Genomic DNA, 17,852 nt, shown 5'->3' with positions numbered 1-17,852 from the left:
GGTAAAACTTATCGTCAGTCCCGCAGGCCAAATACATTGAAGCAGAAGCCAAATACTTCAAGCTCAGTGTATAAACAAAAGTGATGTCATTTTACTACACTAGCTCCAATGGACACTATGATCTTCAGTGACTTTGAAAACAGTTCGCTTCTACTTCATTTCCTGTGTAATGATTTAAAAGATTCAAGACACCAAGGTAAAATTCTGGCCAGCGAATAGACAGCTTCCTTTAGCTTCAGCGGTACCCTTTTTTTCAGCTTTGCTTTTAAACTACATGTGCTTCTTTTTAATCACAGTATTTAATATCTGTGGGATAGGTTCTTAATATTTAAAGTACTGGATAAAGAGCCATGCCCCCCTGCAATTCCCAACGAAAATCTAAACAACGAAGTTACAGATACAGGTGGTAAAAGACAAAAACAAATCTGGCGTCAAATTTTGTACTGATTAATTTTTAAAATTTAATTAATAACCCATTAAGGGTTTGCTTGACATCTGCTGTCAAAAGAGTGTTTCTGCTACGGACAGGGGATGTAGTTTAGACACGAAATGGTTCCCAGCTGTAAGAAGTCTTATTCCAGATGTACAGTAAGCAAAGGCAATGGAAGAGAACCAGCTGCTAGGATAACAAATTGAAAAGGCCCTTTTGACACAAGCCTTGCTGGTCTGTCTGATCTAACAAAGATAGATCATTCATTGCGTGGCGAATAGAATCTCAGTGTGGCACAAAGGCAGACCAGTGCAGTGCAAGTATCCATCTCCCCTCTTCACACTACATGTAACTGCTATTAACCTGGCACAGAAAACACTTGCTTGTACAATACTCTGAGTGCTGCAAAGATTGCATTCTTTCAGCAGTCAGAACAACAAAAACACATCGCTGTGACTGAACTACCACTCTTGAGTATCAAGAAAACTACCTCCACACTGGGAACATCAAAATGCTGTATGTTTTGCAGCTTGAAGGGCAGATCACACTGCCATTTTGTTAGTGTTTCCATGCACAGGTTTAGTTTCTTAAGGTTACTGACAGTTTATATATAATTTTGGTGCGTATATCTCAAAAAGACCAGTTAGAAGATGTTTTCAGTCACTTTAAAGATAACTGAATTAAAGTCCCTATCCATTTTAACTCACAGGATCACAGAACCTGTCCAGCCAATATTGAAGTCTAAGCAATATCCACTGGCCACACAGGAAATGGTCCAACCTCCATAGATTCTTTTTCTGGTGCTCACAGTATGAATCCCATTGCTTGATTCATTTTGGCTAGCTGCCTAGTGCCCCAGGCAGATTTTCAACTAAACCTCATCTATTTACATTTATTTTCATGTCATTTTACGTTATTATATCCTCCAGGTTTCCTGTACTCCAACAAGTCTGAAAAGCATAAACCATACTAAAGATCTAAAATAATGCCCCAAAAGTAGGGGAATTGCCAAATAAAGTTTAAAATTACAAATATAAAAATTTTTAATTGAAGGAAACTGTTTCGTAGCCAGATACCAGGTCTGAAAGTCCTCAAGCTTCTCCAAGTCTTAGTTCAAAGCTCAGAAGAAGCAACTCAGGCTTTAGCCAATAAAAGGCACAGAATACTACCAGCACAATTCAGTTTGTCATCCACATGCCTCTTGCTAGACATATTAGAAATTCTGTTTTGAGTGAGCACAGTGCTTCTCTACGTTAAATTTTATATTCATAGCCATCAAAAGTATTCTTTTTCCTTTTTAGGAAAAGTTTTAGTCTCATCTCCATCTCCCTAACAAACAACTATGTATGAAGTAAAAAGCAGCAAACCAGCTTTATATGCTTCTTCAGTGGGCAGCAATAGCAGATAGCAATCAGTTTTATAAATGGACTCTGTCACTGCTTCAGGAAATCACTTCATAGCCATAATAAAAAAAATGGTTCCAATAACAACAAAAAAACACAAGTACCTATCCCATCAGCAAACCAGGCACACTGAATAGAAAACATACAAATCTTTGTATTTGCAAGCTGCATTACATCTGTAGAGCTAGAGCTCCAGGCAGCTGCATGAGTCCATAGCTGCATCTTTTATGAAAGAATTTAAGTATTCAAGAAGACTGCTTTACGTATGGACACTACCATCAGAGTTCTGTGACCTGGGCACTGCCATACTGCTTAACGTTTCCACTGAGTTTTTGCTGTTGGGTTTCTCTCTTTTTGTCCAGGCTACTCATATGCCAGAGCAAAAGAAATTTTCCCCTGCTGTCATACATGCATATTCACTCCTTGCAACACCTGGGTTTGAATTTCAACAGTTTCTCATAACACAGACATCTTTTGTGTGCATTATTTATTTCACAAATGAGAAAGTGTGTTATGGTTACGTGGGGTAAGAGATAGAATAAAAGCAAAGATGTGTGAGTAACAACTGCCATATCTGAGTTTTAATGAAGTCCACATAACTCAGGACTAATGAAACCAGTGGTGTTTAAGGCTGAAAGGGAAGAGTATATTAATATCCATACACAGATATTCCTCAAGGGAAATTTTCTCCAAAATGCTAACACAGCTATGAAATTGTTTGTACATTTGACTTAAAATTCTTATCCCACTTAGACCTTTGAAATAAAAACAACCAATAAGCTAATGATTAGATTGCTGTGCATTTTGCAATTAGTAATCGTCAATTAAAATCAAAGGAAAAATCTGATTGAATAATTTGCTGATGGTAGTTGATAGTCTTAGAGACATGCTGACAAATTATCTGCCAAAATTTAGCAAAGCCTTATATACCATTCCAGTTTTGGATGTAACACTAGAACAGGCTGGATTAACTGATTAACTAAAAACAGAATTTGAAACACACGGGACTTCTGCTAACACCAGAAACAAATTCCAACAATGATCACCAAGACCATTACAGCACTGTAAATTTGCAACATTTTCTTATGTTAAGCTTCATTAGAGATTGTACTCTGTTAAGATACTTCACATGCCTACAACTGTAAGCATTTTCTACAAAATGCAGTTAATCTCTAATAGCAGACTTACACAGAGGCTGTTCTATTCTTATTTTACATGTGAGAGTACTGCTGAGTGTCAAAGATTTACAGTTAGAGATGTAAGTATATTTCTACTTATTTTATTCTGGTATCTACATATATATTTAAAGTTTAATTTGCAGTTTTCTGTCGGCACTTTCAACTGTCTCAGTGTATGTTGGCTCACTCCCTACCTTTGCTTGGGACAGTCTTGAAAATACATTAACAAGGGGGCAGTCATCAGACAAAGATAATGAACCCATGGGGCATAGAAAAGTAAATTTATTTCTTGTCAATATTGGAGCTTTGTCTTGACTGTCATTACCAGTGGCCCAGACAAGATGATACAGTGACACAATCTCTTAGAGAAGACAGGAGTAGATCCTATTTCTGTGTACGAAAAAACTATATATTAAGTCGCAATGATCATCCTCCTGGTAGTGTGTAAATAACATGGAATGCATTGTTAGCTTGTTATCCATGAGTATATTTGGACTGACTTCTCTTCAGAATGCATTTAGTTTTGTTTTTTAGCCTGTTTAGGAAATAATTGCGACGGTACCCATCCCTTCCTACGTGCATCATGACCCACAGATAAATTTGAGAATGTTTGGTGTCTCACAATTCACCACTAAACTCTGGTCCAGGAATGTTAATAGAAGACTTCTCCATGTAAGAAAAGCAAAGCTTCTTGTCTAATTCCAAATCCATTTCAGGTAGTAAAATTCATCATGTGTAACAACTTAGAGCTCTGGTCTGCTTTGAAAACTAGTAAGTCAGCAGCAAAATTATCTGGCACAAACTCAACTGAAAGCTGAAAAATAAAACAACATCTGCATACAGATGCATAAATAGATACAATCTGTTACTCGACTGAAGAGTTTTGATTCAGCCAGCTTGAATCAACAGGCTCACAGTCTGCATAAAAACAGCTAATATCAGCCACAACTGTTGGTACGCTCAAGGTGGGACTATTCACATATTCTAGCATACACCATCTGTTAGAAACAAAGTGCATTATCCATGTTGAGAAGAGAAACCTAGAAAAATATCAAATGCATTTTATTAAGAGACTGTCAACATTATGATCTACCTCCTCTTTCAAGTGCTTGATGTACAAAACCTTTTCTGGAAGCATATTTTAAGGAGCAGGCTAGTCTGAAAATTTACTACTGTTACGTCTTAAAAACAACTTCTAAGTTTTATAAATTATTATAAATTTTATAAATTATATATTATTATATATTATTTTATAAATTATAAATTTTATAAATATTATAAGTTTTATAAATACATAAAGCCCACTTTGGATTTCAAATTGATTTGAGTCCTCAAAGTCATGTGAAACCAATTTGACATATGAATGAAAAAACACTCTTATCCTTCTAGAAAATTATACATCAGTGAAAGTAGATGAAAATAAATTCCATGTCTCAGATCACAGTCAGCACTGTTCTACTTGGCAGTTAATACCAACTTTTCCAAGTTTCCTCTTTGCCTTCTCCCCTCTGATGTATGTAAAAATTAAAGATCCATGGAAAGAAGAAACCAAGATTAGCAACTTTCCTCTGCTCAAATAGATACTGAATGGGGAATACCATGAATCAGGATCAATTTTTGAGTGTTTTACACTGTGTGCAAAAAACGATATCACTAAGGACCAGAGAAAAAGATGAAACTATTTAAATGGTACTAGCTCTTTTTAATAAAAGCTATACTATATTAGCATTTTTTTCATGCAAATATTAACTATTCATACATGCATTTACTGGGCAGACAAGTTATGCAAATTCCTCCATCTGTGAGCCAAACAAAGCTGCTAACATAAGAAGTTCCTTTGATATTAAGGCTGAAGTAAGCAGAATTGTTGCAAGAAAAACACCAAAAAGGTTAAGATTTTCAAGACAAGCCAAGGAATTTAGGTCCATTTTTTGATTAATTACTGGAGCACGCATATCAATATTATGTAGACTACTACAACAAAGAAGTCACAAGTATTTAACATTTTTGTCCCCTTATTTTTTCTTTTTAATAAGCTAAGAGATTTCTGTATCATGTTTTGCAGCTGAACGGAGAAAAAGAAAACTTAGAATCATCAACAGTGGCCGTTTTCATTTGTTAGAGTTTTGCCCTTGACAGATATATACTGCAGGGTTGGGTCCCTCAGGTTTTCAAGAAGGAGGAGATATGGTGAAGTTTTGGAAACATACTGGATTTTGACTAAGAGTACAATAAATCAGCCTAGCATTCCAGCTGGTCCCATAGCATTCAATAACGTTTTATAGAAAAGAAGTATGTGCATACTGTAAGGTACAACTTACTGACATCACTGTCACGTTAAGCACCCTGTGAACCCTATACCTGAAGTCATAATCTCTGCTTAAGAAGAAAGTGTAAGCATCCTGCAGCAATTAATTTCACAGCACTTATCTGCCACAGCTCTAAGTAAAATTCTTGTGCTTCTCAGAAGAGAACACCTTTCTTGGTTTGGGATACACAGCAACAAAACTAAACAAGGGAATTACCTACAAGCCGACTCAGATTCCAATGAGCATACTCATTTCAGGAATATCAGCAAACTTGTTAAGATTTCTTGAGAAACGACACAGTATTTTCACTTTCTAGTCCAGGTTATAGATTTTACTACTAGAAACACCAGGTAGTCTCCTGCCTATTCCCTTTTGAAAATACAAAGATGTGATGGATTATGACTGGGAGCTCAATTGCTGCCACACCTGTAAAGCATCTATGAGGGTACATTTCTGCAAGGAACAACACTGGCAAAACTAGACAGAATACAACTGAGTATTCATATAGCTGAATACTTAAGATAATCTCACAGGTCTGTGCCTGAATGAGAAGAATCAGTTTGGAAACTGCACTGCTAAAAAAGAATAAGAGAACCCTGTGTTACCATTTACTGAATATCAAGAAATAATACTTCAACATATGGTACTTCAGTGTCCTCCATAACCATACACTACCAGCATACTGTACGAAGAAGAAATATAAATGGTGGATTTAATGTGACCTTCTAGTAGTATTTCCAGAGGACAGTAAACCTGAGATATATGATTGAAATTTAATGCTTTTCCCATTTAAGAAACTTACACGTTCTAAATCAAACAAAAACAAAATTCCAACAGATACTTTCTTTTTACAATAAAGAAAAAAAAATTCAGCTTTGTGAAAAGCTATCAAAATTAAGCAGAGAACAAAAAAAAAGTATCATTCACACACTATAACTTGTCAAAGAAAAGGCAATGCCAAATTCCTAAGTGTCAAACACATATATATAATAAAAACATATCCTTGCCTTTTTGCTCTTTAACATAGCTCTCCTTACAGTTGTGCATGAGCTGTAGAATCCACTGATGCTGAGCACCAATGCACTGCCAAGCAGGGTCCCCAGGCGCATGAAGATCAGAAAGATATCTGTAAAATCCAGTCCAAAAATCACAGCTCTGCCTTGACACACTAAAGGCCTCATTAAAACAGAAATATTTTTATATATATTTATACACATATATACACACAGATGTATAATTTTAAAAATTCAAGAACTTGTACCCAATGCAAACGCAAACTCTGCATTCTTACTTCCTAATTTAGTGAAGCAAAATTTCAGCAAAAAAACCCTTATAATAATAAACAAAAGCATATATATACTGAATATCAGATTAATATGTATTTTCTGTTGTGCCTCTAGAAGTGTTCTCTGGTAACCAAGACCTTTATCTGTCAAAGCTGCAGATCAGTATTTCATGTTTCACTTGAAACCACTGATGACATCTCAAGCATATAAAATATGGTGTTTTGCTCCCCACTTTGCATGTCTCAGTTGGAACAGGCAAGTACAGAAGGAATTAATTTTTGGTGGCTCATTAATCCTAGCACGGATGTGCACAGGCAAATGTAAACTAAGCTCCTGGTTGCGGTTTTTTATTTTCCATTAGGATGCACACACACTGTGGTAGTGTATTTTATATGTATACATATATATACATACACACTCACATACACAGGTTGCTCCAAAAGTAATGCCTCCCCTGTTTATTTCTATGGAAAGTACAACAGCCACAAAGAGCAAATTCTCAACTACAAAACAATTTTTCAACAGTCACCACAATTAGCTATGCATTTTCACCAGTAATAAACAAGAGCTTGCATGCTGTGCTCTCAAAAATCTGTCCCAGTGGAGGTGACTCACTGTCACTACTGCTGAAATGCATCTCCCACCGCCTCACTGTGCTCACACCCACTGTTTGCTCTCCAGAAATACTCAGCAACATCAATGAATGTCAATGGGTGCCATTTTTTCCCATACGGAGGAATCTAATGACACACCTTTACGTCATGCTTTCATGCCCACTTCCATCTCAGATGCCATTCTGTCACGCTGCCTCTCTGTTGCCCTCTGTCTTTTGGCAACAAAAAGAATATTGGTGGGATTGCTGTACACCAACATCTGCTTCTGAAGCCACAGGCCAACACGAAAACCAGGAGTCATCACTTTTGGAGCTGCCCGCACGTATTATTTTCTATGTATATAGAGTAATGAAAAGGATGAACAGGTTGCCCAGGGAAGCTATGGAGCTTCCCTCCTTGGAGATACTTCAAAGCCATCTGGACATGGTTCCGGGTAGCCCAGAGGGTGCCTCTGCTTGAGCAGTGGTTCGACCAGATGGTCTCCCAACCTCAACCATTCTGTGCTGTCTGACAGGGGTTCTTAATTACCGAAAGTAAAAAAACTCAAACATTCTGTCTTTGGGGGGAGATGAGTATCAGAAGCCAGCTGTTTTCGTAAGAGAACACAGAAGCAGTATAATCTAATGTATGGCATTCATGACTACATGTACTGTCAAAAGAGTATTTTCAAAAAAACAGCAGCTGCTCTACTATTTGATGTGCTCCATTATATTCTGCATTAAGGAGACACAGGACAAATTCAAAAATTCAAGATGCTCAAGATGCAGTACACTAACTTCTCTGAAGCAGTGCAGTGAATGTTTAACTCCTTCACAGAAGTGATGTTACTATAATAATGCCTAAAGTTAATTAGGACTGCATTGCAAAAATTCATCATCCTTGTCTGCAGCACTTTCACAAACAAAATAAACTGTCAAAGTACAACTGGTGGGATAGATGGGAACATTACACAACCAACCACTTTGACAGGGTGGTATTTATAAACTATGAGCTCAAGTCTTTCCTCAACATTTAGGGGGACTTTAGTCATTGTTTAGATACAAAGTTAAAAAAAAAAAAGAGTACCACTAGCATTGGAAATAATGCATCTCCTTGCTTGTTCAGTGATACGTTAAACAGTTTCTGAAAAGTACAGAAAAATTACCAGTGTAAAGAATGCTGTAAAATAAGAGGAAAATATGGACTGAAGCTTCATCATGAAGTCTGTATACATACATATGTGCACACACTCATGTACACATGTCTATACACATATAGATATATACATTGAATATCTGAGGATTGGTAAGAGCACAGTATTTCACATCTTGCCCTGCCTTAGATATTGGAGACATACAAAAGGAACACATCAAGGAAGGAAAAAAACCTCTAAAAAGTAACAGTTTCTATGCAAATTATTTTACAGTTAGGATTTTTTAAATCTTCATTTAACTGAGGTGCTCACAAGTAAGCTTTCTTCACATCCTGCATCCAGGAAACTTACACTAGAAAAATCACATCAGCATAATTAGAGTAGTGAATTTAATTTAATGGATTTTTATGTCGGGCTTTTTAAAATTTTTTATCACAAAATTATTTCAGATTTGTATACTTCTTGCTCTCCTGAATTACACTGTTCTACACTTGGAATACATCTGGTTACATTAACAAAGTTTGCTTTAATGTAGACAGGGATAGTCTCACAGACTCGATAAATCTCAAGATAAGGGGCTGAAAAAAAACCTTAAAAACCAGAACAAAACAAAAAACATGCACAGAAGCATATACAAATCATTCTTCTAAAGAATCTGCAGATGAGTTTGTAAGACTTGGCTTAGATAAATAAGTTATTTTTAAGGTTTTCAAGTCTGAAATAGAAATAGTCGCCTTTTTCAAGACACACAAATGTTTAACGCTACTCATCTTAAAACGTAACTCTAACAAATATGCATATTTACACAGCACCAAGAAGAATGAGAAGGACTCCACCTAATTGCACACTGGTCACTGTCCTCATAAACTAATATAACGTAAAAGGGCAGAAGACACCAGCGCTCCTTGCCTGTGAAATTGGGCTGGGTGAGTACAAAAAGCATCGAAGACTTCACACGGGTGTCAGATTTCTAAGAACGCCACATGCACACTGCATTTGATCTACATCTTTTAAGATAAGTGAAAAACTCACTGAGAATATCAAGCCACACTGGGAGCCCTACGAACACTCAGGGCTCAAAAGCCTGCAAGTAAAGTCATCAAATGTTTCAGAGCACTCTAAATTCTGTCTCCAAGGATTGTAAAGCAGGCTAACGTCTACTGCTAGGAGAAGGTCCAACCAATTCATGTTAGTACTCCTGCCATTGGCTTGGACATAACCTATCAGAATGAGAGCAAATATAGGAATTTTAGTGAAGACTAGGGAACTGGTAAACATTCATGAAATGTAAAGGAAATTCATTATTTAGAATGAATAGTAAAGAGTCAAAACCAAATTTAAATTCTAGTCTGAATTAAAACCTTTCTATTATCTGACTCAAAGTGATGCAATTTCAACACCAAGCTGAAATGTAGTACAAGTTAATATGCAGTCCATTTTGAGATCTGCATCTTGTAAGTGATCATTTCATAAACACCTTACAATGAGATGATTTAGAAGAAGCAATAATCTAAACATACCATCATGATTTTTAAAAATTACATTCTCAATCACTCCATGAACGATCAAGCATCAATCTAATATCATTATATATTCATAAAATCATGACATAATCTACTTTCAGCTTTAGAATCGGTATTCAAACAACCATAAAAAGTCACTACCCTACTTAGGAAACATTAAAATATACATCTAACACCACAAATCTGAAGAAGACAAAGCTAAATGATTACCTTATATAACGCTTCTGATCATGCAGTGTTGATGGAGTTTCAAGGAGTTTATCCAACAGAAGTTCCCTTAAAGCTTCTATTCTAGTTTCAACTTCAGCATAATCTAGGGGTGAGGAGAGGAAATAAATCTAATCCACGTCTTCAGCAGTAGCATGAACTGAAAATTACATTATTTTTCTAGGGCATCAGACACTTTTGGATTTATTATGGAAAAATTTTAAAACATGAACCTGACATTTTCATATACAACAGATATATGAAAAAAGATCATACTTTGAAATCTTTCCAACAGTACATCAGAACCATTCACAGTCCCATTTTTAGTCATTGTAACTCTTTTTTCTCCCCCCAAAAGTCCAGTCTTAGTAAGTAAATTTGGCTGTGATTTCGTACTTTGAAGAATATACCTTGCTTAGAAGATCTGCTAGAAATATTGTTTAATTGTTCCTATATATACATAACTTTTAAAGATTCAAATCACAGCTCTCTTTAAACTACTATGTGGTTTTTAGCTTATATGTTGAGAAGAAACAGAAGTAATACAATGCATATCTTACATTTTTTGAATACTTGAACCTCTGTCTTTCCGAAGAGCGACTTTGCTTTTTCGTAGTCATTAATAACCACATCATAATCACCCTTAAAAACAACAATAAAAAACAAGTAAGAAGCATTTACATTTGTTAAAAGGCAACAGTAATTTCAGCAGAGAGAGGAGTATTTTTAAAGGTTTATACCTTCTGGATATTTCTTTCTATATTCAATGGGAGGTTGAAAAGAAATTTAAAACGCTGAAGAACATTGAGTGCATTTCTTGTTGAATCAGCTTTATCCTTGCGGCCCAGCACTTCTTGGAATAAAGTATCCGCTGTGTTACTGGCTCCTATTTTAAAAAGGAAGAATTTAAGGGAAATTAGAGCAAGTGATCGGATTAAATCATATGCAGATTTTCCTCACTTTAATGAATGGCATCATCATCTAAGCTTTTTAGAGAAAACGAATAATTATTGCTAAGTTTTTACTGTTTCTTCTGTTCAACAGTTTTAACATTTTACAACTGATGAAATACTATTTCAGAGGGAACCACTTAGCATTTTAATGTGGTAAGACCCCTGTGCAATTAAAAACAATCACTCTTTCCTATTTCAAATGCTTAACTTTGTTGCAGATATTTTATAGTTTGCTTTGGCTCCAGATCTACATTTTTACAACTAAATTATGCGTCTCAGGATATGGAAAAAGTCACAGAAAGTTTTCTCTATTAGAAAAGTATAATTTCATTATGTTAATTAATGCCACAGTTTCCAGAGTTAGGACTGCAAATTTTGCAAACTTTCTGCATTCTCAAATTAATTCTTAAATATGATTACTAGTGTTTGATTTTAGTGAATCACTTTTAGAAGTACTGATGATTAAATCACAGACAATGGTGTGACTGAAAAATTAACTGGTTGGTCACTGTAACAGAGTGAACAATTGTAGTCTTCACAGTGCATTAAAACCCCGTTAAGTTTCATCATATACAGGATCAAGTCTAGGACAGTAATTTCATGCAATTACATTTCCACATTATTTGTGGATATTCTTCAATACAGAAATCCTCAGAACCTTTTATAATGAAACTATAATGCATTCTATTTTTTAATAGAGTTTTTCCATACTTCCTGAGAGAGTAACAGTATTTCATTTATATTCGCACGCGATTATTTGCATTTTTCAACTCGTGACTTATTTTTAATTAACCAATAAAAGAAAAAAAGAACTGGAACTGTTTTAGCTTTTTTTGATCATTGCGTGTAAAAGTTTCTACATTATCTGGTCTAGTGACTATAATTTAAGCAAAGATGAAAAAAATTACATCAGTCTCACTGGGTGGCTTGCATGCCATTTTCTCCAGTCAACACTGTGGGTGGCCTGTTCATGTTAGAAGTAGTCTTTGTAAAATAATTGTTATATCTAAATAATGTTTAAACTTCGTTGAAATTTTGAAGCCCTGATGTAAAAAAAATGTTTTGTCAGGACAGCTATTCCTACTATATACCATTTAATATAAAATACTTTAACCCATTATGGAGAAATACACAATGAAAACAGCTAACTGGATATCTAAACACAGATCACTGATAAAGTTTGATTTTATTTTCTCTTGATGCTTTAAAAAAATGTTAACTTTTGAGTTGAGTAAATACATTCGGTTTGTTTGAATTCATATGCTTCTCATGCATTCCAGTAACAGTCAAGAAGAAACGTACTGCATTCGCAAAGTTAAGTTTTATTCACAGAACAATATTTCTTTAATTCAATGCCTTATCAAATGTCGAATTACTTTTTCAAAAGCAGTTAGCAACTGCAGCAACTGCACAGTGATTTCCATCTTTAGTTCAAAACTACACATTTATCAGTACAAAATTAATGAAGCCAAATCCTCAATTTAGGGAAATGATTTTACTTCTTTTCTGTTTTACTTGGAAAATGAAATTATGTTAAATCAAATGCTTTAATTCAATACTTTGTTCAGAATAGGTTTCTCTTTTAGGACTTAGAAAAACATTGTAAAATCTCTTCCTTTCTCTGCTCTTCCCAAATCCCTTCTACATTAACAATTTATCTGTTCACTAGTAATGAATAATCTAAAAGTAAACTAGGAAGTTCATGGATAAAGAATGACTGATTATACTTTCCAAATAGGCAATATACTCTGTGCAAATTAATAAAAAAAAGCTCTTGTTATCCAACAGTTGTCTTACATAGAACCTGTCAAAAACAAGACATAAGAGAATTTGACTGACCTCCTCTAAGAGGCAATTCTTTGTGAAATTAAGTGCAGCCCATAGTATGCTTTTGTGAATATACGTTCTGTGAGTTATTTACTAATTATATCTAGCAATCTAGCAGAAACTGCAAGCAGCTACAATCCTACCTACTGAAGCAGATTCTACTTCTACTAACTTACGACATTTCAATCCAATAATTTGGCACATTCTCTTAGCATGCTTAGGAGGTGTAGAAAGCATCCTTTGTCTTAGGAGTTTGAATCAAGCTTTCAACATCAATTGACTTTTCATAGATTGTAGGTGCATATCTTAAATGTAAATTTCAATTGAAGATTTGAAGTCATTTTTGAAAGCAGACCCTGTAACTCAAGGATTACAGCAGCACTTGAAAGCCTGTTCTTTGCAGAGTAGTAACTAAGGACACTTTTGAATGGTCAGACAAGAAACAAAGCTTTGATCCTAAACTACTTTGCATAATATTATTTACTCTCTTTAAATCCTTGTATTCCTACCCCCCTGCCTTCCACCCATCATGACTTGCAAAGTATCAGAAGGAAAAGCAGCCAATTTTTTTTCACAACAGAGCCAAACTTAATAACACTCTGAAGTGGCTGGCAGAAGTTCTTCTACAGATCCAGTTTGTAAAAGACAATCTGCATTATCTGCATATAGATTTCAGCTATCAAGTGGAAAAGTGGTTATATATTATAGATACGTTTATCTCATAACAGTGCATACAAAAATGAGTCGTGAACCTTGGAACTGCACTTTTTTGCCTTTTTATGTTATGTAATGTCATGTAATTTTGTCTAAGGAAAAGTGCTCTCCAAAGGATCTGCACTAAGTGCTTGACATGGCATAAACACATAACTAGAGATAGCACTAGCAATTCCAGCAAATCTTTCTCTCTCCTATCTCGTACACACAAAAACATTCAGCCTGCATATTATATTTTGCACATGCAGACACACATTATCTTCTTTATAGCAATTGTGTGTGCATATAGCTGGTTTTGTTGGTGGTTTTTTTTTTTTTTTGGAATAACGTTCAGTCCACATCATTACTGAAAAAAGCTAAAGCTGTCCAAAAAAAAAAAAAAAAAAGCCTGCTTTATTTGTGCTCCACACAAAAACACACAGAGTCACAGCTTTCTTCATACAAGAGAACAAAAACAGTGAACTTCCATGTCACTTTCTTGATTCCACAAAACAGACTCAGACTGAGTCAGCTATCTGCATGTCAGTTCTGCTTATTGATACTGCACTAAGGGAAACATCCCTTCCTCTGTGAAAAAAATCACAATGAAACAAAGTAAAATTATCTTGGCAGAAGTCCCAGAATTAAAAAAGTTACTTTTTGATCTGCTGAAACACATACCAAACTGCACTGAATTCAAGCCACTTGTCTCAATGCGCTCTTACAGCTAATACAGAGAAAAGAAAGTACCAAGAGCTTTTCAAAGTTTCTAAAACAAATGCTAGTTCCAAGTAGTCTAAATGATAACACAAAGTGAGAAAGATTCTGTTAACAGATCTTGTTTCTGCAAACAGTTTGTTTTTTTTTCCCTCTTGCTCAAACGTCTTACGATCTCAGTACTTGGCTTAGCTCATCCTTCTACGGCTCCAGCTATGCATAATATCTCTGCTGTTTTCTTTGTACGCTTGTAACTGAGATACAACCAAAATTAATTTAAAGAAAATGCTCTAAACTTCTTTATTTTGACCACTGATGGTCATGGCAAAAACTGCCACTTATTCAAAAGGTGTTCCATTGCCCCTAGAATAGCTACATCAAACAAGAAACAGCAAGAGAGAATGTACTGTTTTCTACATTCTACCATATTCTGAGGAATATAGTAAAGCTTGTTAGAAAGTCCAACATCCAGAAATAGTTGCTGCTGGAAGGACAAAACTTACTGTTCAGAACATTCTCCAGTTTTTGCGTCATGGATCCTTCTACTTTTTCCGTTCCATCCGCTTCCAGTTTTTGATGGATTGCTGGAATAAAGTGTCTAGTTAAAATGCAGAACATTTTAATAGGTGGGAATACATTACATCAAAGTGACACTTCTAAACATTTTTTAAAATTCAATATAAAGTGTTATTTTTCTTGTTAAACATAAAAAATACAAACGTTTCATGGCAGCAGAGCCTAGTGGAGGACAAGGCTCAGAGCCAGACACTGCAGAATTTTAACCATTACTTTAACACAGATTTACTCTACATTCTTCAACAAATCTCTAATGCTCAAGAGAAAAAGGAGGTCAGGGAGGCAAAACAATTGCATTTTGCTATCTCGTTGTATAAGTATTAATCATCTAGTAATCTGGAAAGTAAGCACAATTCAAGCACAAAATAGTTACAGTCTGCAGAGCAAAATTTGTATGCTGGTCACAGTGAAAAGGAATTTCCAATAATTAAAGGCTACAAAAAATAGTCACAGGGAATCTGAGTGACTCCAACTCAGATTTTACATATATCATATATAAAGTAATTATTTAAAAATGGTATTTCCCCTTAAAAACTTTAATTTGTTAGACTATGTAAAATCCTCTATCAATCAAAAGCTCCTGTTGCTTTAGAAAAAATTGAGACTACTAAAAAGCCTCCTATCACACTGCCTGCTTTTTCTCAATACAGTAATCTGAAGTTGATCTACCCTTGAAAACAGCGATGTTGGTCACTGTTTTTAAGTGAATAATAATATATTTTAGTTCAGACCACAGACACAGTTTTGAAAATAATCTCTCAGTTGTCTCAGCCTTAGTTTACTTTGCATGGCAAGGTTTCTCAAATGAATTCTGCCATGATGAAACTTCACCAGGATACGCACTCCATGAATATGTCTAATGTACTCCAGCCGATTCCTGCAATTCAACCCACAGGATGAATCCCTACTTATTGGTGGTATGTAGATGCACACCAAAGACAAAGTGAACACACCCTTAGTCAGGCAATCCTATAGCATCAGTCCTGCTGTGAACAGTGAGACAAGGTGGCTATTCTGAAAGAAGTTAGCTTTTTCTTTATGAGTCTCCAAAACTTGCTCAAAGGAAGAATTTTCATTTAAAAAGCAAAGGGGAAAAAAGGAAAAGTGACAATTCCAATTATCTTCAATGCTTAATTGACTCTTCATTTGAGAGTCATTTGACTCTTCAAATGGATCATACATATAGGATCTCAATAAGCTTTGCTTTCATGACAATGTGACAGCACTTTCATTTTTGTTATTTAATTCATTAGAGGCAAAAAAACCCAATGATCTAGATTTAGGATCTTAAGACAACACTTTAACAAATTGAACTGAAACTAACAGATCCCAGTACATTTTAAGGAACAAGAACAAAAATCTATTCTACAGATTGTGTATCCTTAACATTAGCATATTATTTTATGCATGACATGAACACCACCTACCTGTAAGAATATACCCACAATTTTGTAACAAAACCACTAAGGGTTCTAATGATATTATTCCATTTACATGCATAGTTGGGTTTGTGTGCAGCCAATTGTACTCTTTGCCATTAAAATCTGAAAGGCATGTTCATTAGAACAGCAACCACAACATAAGCATATAATTTTTAAGCCAAATGTTGCAAATACTACTGGAACTGTATCAAAGTGTAATGATAGGAAGTTAAATATTTTAAACTCATTCAATAGAACGTTTTACTGAAAAATGCCTTCTACTTGGATGTAGATTTAAGAGAAAAAGTTACATATTGTTTCAAGGATTTTTAAAATTAACTACTTTGGAATAATTAATTATGTGGCAGCAACTGCTAACTACAATCTTACTCCTGAAGGGGACACACCTCAAAATGTCCAAGATAAAATGTAACATCTGAAGTGCTATCAAAACCAGCTTTTATTGCAAATGCACACAAAATATTCCTTTAATAAGCAGATCAAGAAGTTTTGAAAGAGAATGAATTACCATGTTACCAATTTAAAAAATGTTAAGATATGAACTGCATGGTTTATTGTTTTTCATTTTATTTTGAAGGAACCTTATTTAGACCTCTGTCATGATCATTCACCAGTTCCTGAAATTTTTAAAGCTCATCTTCTCCAAGCAGTTCTCCTTCACATTTCCCTGAGATGAAAATACACAGTAGAAGCACTATTATCTCTTCTTCCTTTTAAAATGAATGTAACATTTTTCACCATGGTAGCATTTAAAGCCTGTCACTTGGCATGAAGTATTTGAGATTCTTAGCTTCAGAACATTGGTGATGTAAATGTAGGAAAAACTGTCACATTAAGTCAATTCATATATGTGCTCAGACAGAAAATTATGCCAACAATACAAACAAAAAACAGAGTATAAAGTTTTAGAGAGGTGAAAAGCACTATGGAGTACAGATAAAGGCATATTAACAGACAGGATAAGCCAAGAGAGTTTTGGACCACTGTCTAAAATAAGGTATCTTTGAACATACAGAATAAAATGTGTAGAGCTACCTACATTACTCTGTGTGCACAAAAAGGGAATTGCTGCATTTGCATTCCTTTTATATCTTTAATATATTACTTTCTTCACCTAAGCTATTTTTACACTTTGTATTCAAATTTCACAGTAAGTGCATTCATACGTATGGCAAAGTGAGGTTACAAAAAAAAGTTAAGTTTTCAAAGTGAAAAACAAAGTACACGTTCCTTCTGTGAGAATCAGACAAAACGTCTCTGAGTTAGAAGTTCAGGCAAGCAAAACACTATGCAGTCAAGGAAAATACGCATAGACATAATCTGACTGGAAGGAACACAGAGATACTCAAAATGTCCTTTTTTTTCTTAGACCACGTCCATGTAGCAGTGGGCTGCTGCTGCCTAGGACAGTCGCCTTCAACACTTGCACCTACATGCTTTGCTGGATCTACCAATCACACGGCTGTAGTGCAGGAAAGGTGAGATAATCTGGTGGAAAATTAACTTGGTAAAGAAAGGAGTTTTCTTTATTTATTAGTGAGCTTGCCTAATCCTTGCCTTGG

At 35.1% G+C, this 17,852-nt stretch overlaps 1 protein-coding gene across 1 annotated transcript in view; it reads right to left on the bottom strand.

Annotated features, from left to right (window-relative positions):
- EXOC2 (exocyst complex component 2) overlaps positions 1–17,852 on the bottom strand; it is a gene marked incomplete at both ends in the record, with an annotated part of 118,280 nt that overhangs the window by 69,933 nt on the left and 30,495 nt on the right. The window contains 5 exons of the mRNA XM_079533953.1: positions 6,328–6,446; positions 10,086–10,188; positions 10,643–10,724; positions 10,823–10,968; positions 14,776–14,856. Coding sequence (XP_079390079.1) covers positions 6,328–6,446; positions 10,086–10,188; positions 10,643–10,724; positions 10,823–10,968; positions 14,776–14,856 — 531 coding nt within the window. The remainder of the gene's footprint in view (positions 1–6,327; positions 6,447–10,085; positions 10,189–10,642; positions 10,725–10,822; positions 10,969–14,775; positions 14,857–17,852) is intronic.

Source organism: Tetrao urogallus, assembly GCF_951394365.1.
Source record: "Tetrao urogallus genome assembly, chromosome: 3".
Taxonomy (NCBI): domain Eukaryota; kingdom Metazoa; phylum Chordata; class Aves; order Galliformes; family Phasianidae; genus Tetrao; species Tetrao urogallus.
Note: the sequence above shows the minus strand (reverse complement) of the source record. Positions and strands in the feature narration are given on the sequence as shown.